General features: G+C 46.2%; 1 protein-coding gene across 1 annotated transcript in view; it reads right to left on the reverse strand.

Annotated features, from left to right (window-relative positions):
- Positions 1–1,235, reverse strand: part of LOC130586541 (glutamate-rich protein 3-like) — a gene marked incomplete at its 5' end in the record, with an annotated part of 9,787 nt that extends 8,552 nt beyond the window's left edge. Inside the window, one exon of the mRNA XM_057387365.1 lies at positions 791–1,235. Coding sequence (XP_057243348.1) covers positions 791–1,235 — 445 coding nt within the window. The remainder of the gene's footprint in view (positions 1–790) is intronic.
- Between the last annotated feature and the right edge of the window lie 106 nt (positions 1,236–1,341).

Raw genomic sequence — 1,341 nt, forward strand, 5'->3', positions numbered from 1 at the left:
TCCTCACTTGACTGATTTTGTTGCTGCTCTCCTTTCCTTTTAACATWCTGAARTGACAGAACACCAAGGACAGAAATKAAGAGTTCCTGATGCAGAACCAATTAGGCAAATAAACAATTACCAAGACAATGAAAACTAAGGGAATAAGGAGATTTATTTTTTGGTATTAAAAATCGRTTGAGATTCCAATTGCATTGTTTGTTGCAATGAGGCCTCCTTAGGTAATTGTCAGAAGGGCAGTTCCTCCTGAAGAAAAAAGGCTTTATTAATCCCAAACACACATCTGGAGGGGACTAACAAGTCAGCCGGTTACAGCAGCAGCACCGCAGAACTGTGGAAGCAAAAATAGGAATAGGAAGKRGGAATTAAAATCTCTCTGTAAATGYGATTGCCTCTAAAGAAGACTATGAYRAGGAGGAGTAAGTGGAGGCAGAGACTGAGCTCGATGCCTTTTCCATGGAGGAGAACACCTTCCACTAAAGCAGGCTGCTCCAAGCCCCATCCAGTTTGGGMTGAACASTTCCAGGGATGGGACAGGCAAAGGTGCTCTGGGGAAATGGAATCATTGCCTCACCACCCTTCCTTTTKGACTTTCTTGGCTCTCACAAACCATCCCATCCTGCTGCATGGCTAATGGGTGTTAGCCCAGCCTGTTCCACTGCCCAGACACACACATCACCACATTTCTCATGTCCCAGTCACAACTGGAGGCTCACAATTGAGCCCACACCTTCTCCAGAACCATCCTCTCCCATTTCTCATCCCCTGCTTGTGTCTGGCCATACCATACCATTTTTATTGCTGTCTTCCTCCTCACTCTCTTCACTCTCCTGACCAGACTGGGTTTCCATTTCTTCTTTTCTGTCGTCCTCTTCAGTTTCCTCAGTTTCCACAGTTTCACCAACAGTTTCCTCACTTGCCTCTTGAGCCGGTAAGATGACAGACAGTGAATCCTGCCCTGATTTCTGCTCGAAGGGAATACTGTTGCTGCTKGGCTCACTGTGCACAGCACACTCCCAGGAGCTCTCAGGCACCTTCTCCTCCTGGAACTCCCTCTTCCTCTTGGGAGGGGATGGCTTTTTGTCCAGACCCAGCTCAAGAATGCACCTATRAAATAATGAATTGGGATAAATCACATTTTTCTGCCTATGAACAATGGAGAGCAACAGACACAGTGAGTTCAGCTCATTATTAACAGTGAAATCATTATATCTGCCTCTGCACTGCCACAATGACTCATGAAGAGAAGCCCCCTGAAATCCCTGAGAGCTTCCCCAAACAGATGCACCTTTTCCTTGAAGAGAATAATGCTGCCCACACTGCAGGTGACAGCTGAGATAT

Source organism: Malurus melanocephalus, unplaced genomic scaffold (assembly GCF_030028575.1).
Source record: "Malurus melanocephalus ecotype Western Australia unplaced genomic scaffold, MMel_1.1 scaffold_1197, whole genome shotgun sequence".
NCBI lineage: Eukaryota > Metazoa > Chordata > Aves > Passeriformes > Maluridae > Malurus > Malurus melanocephalus.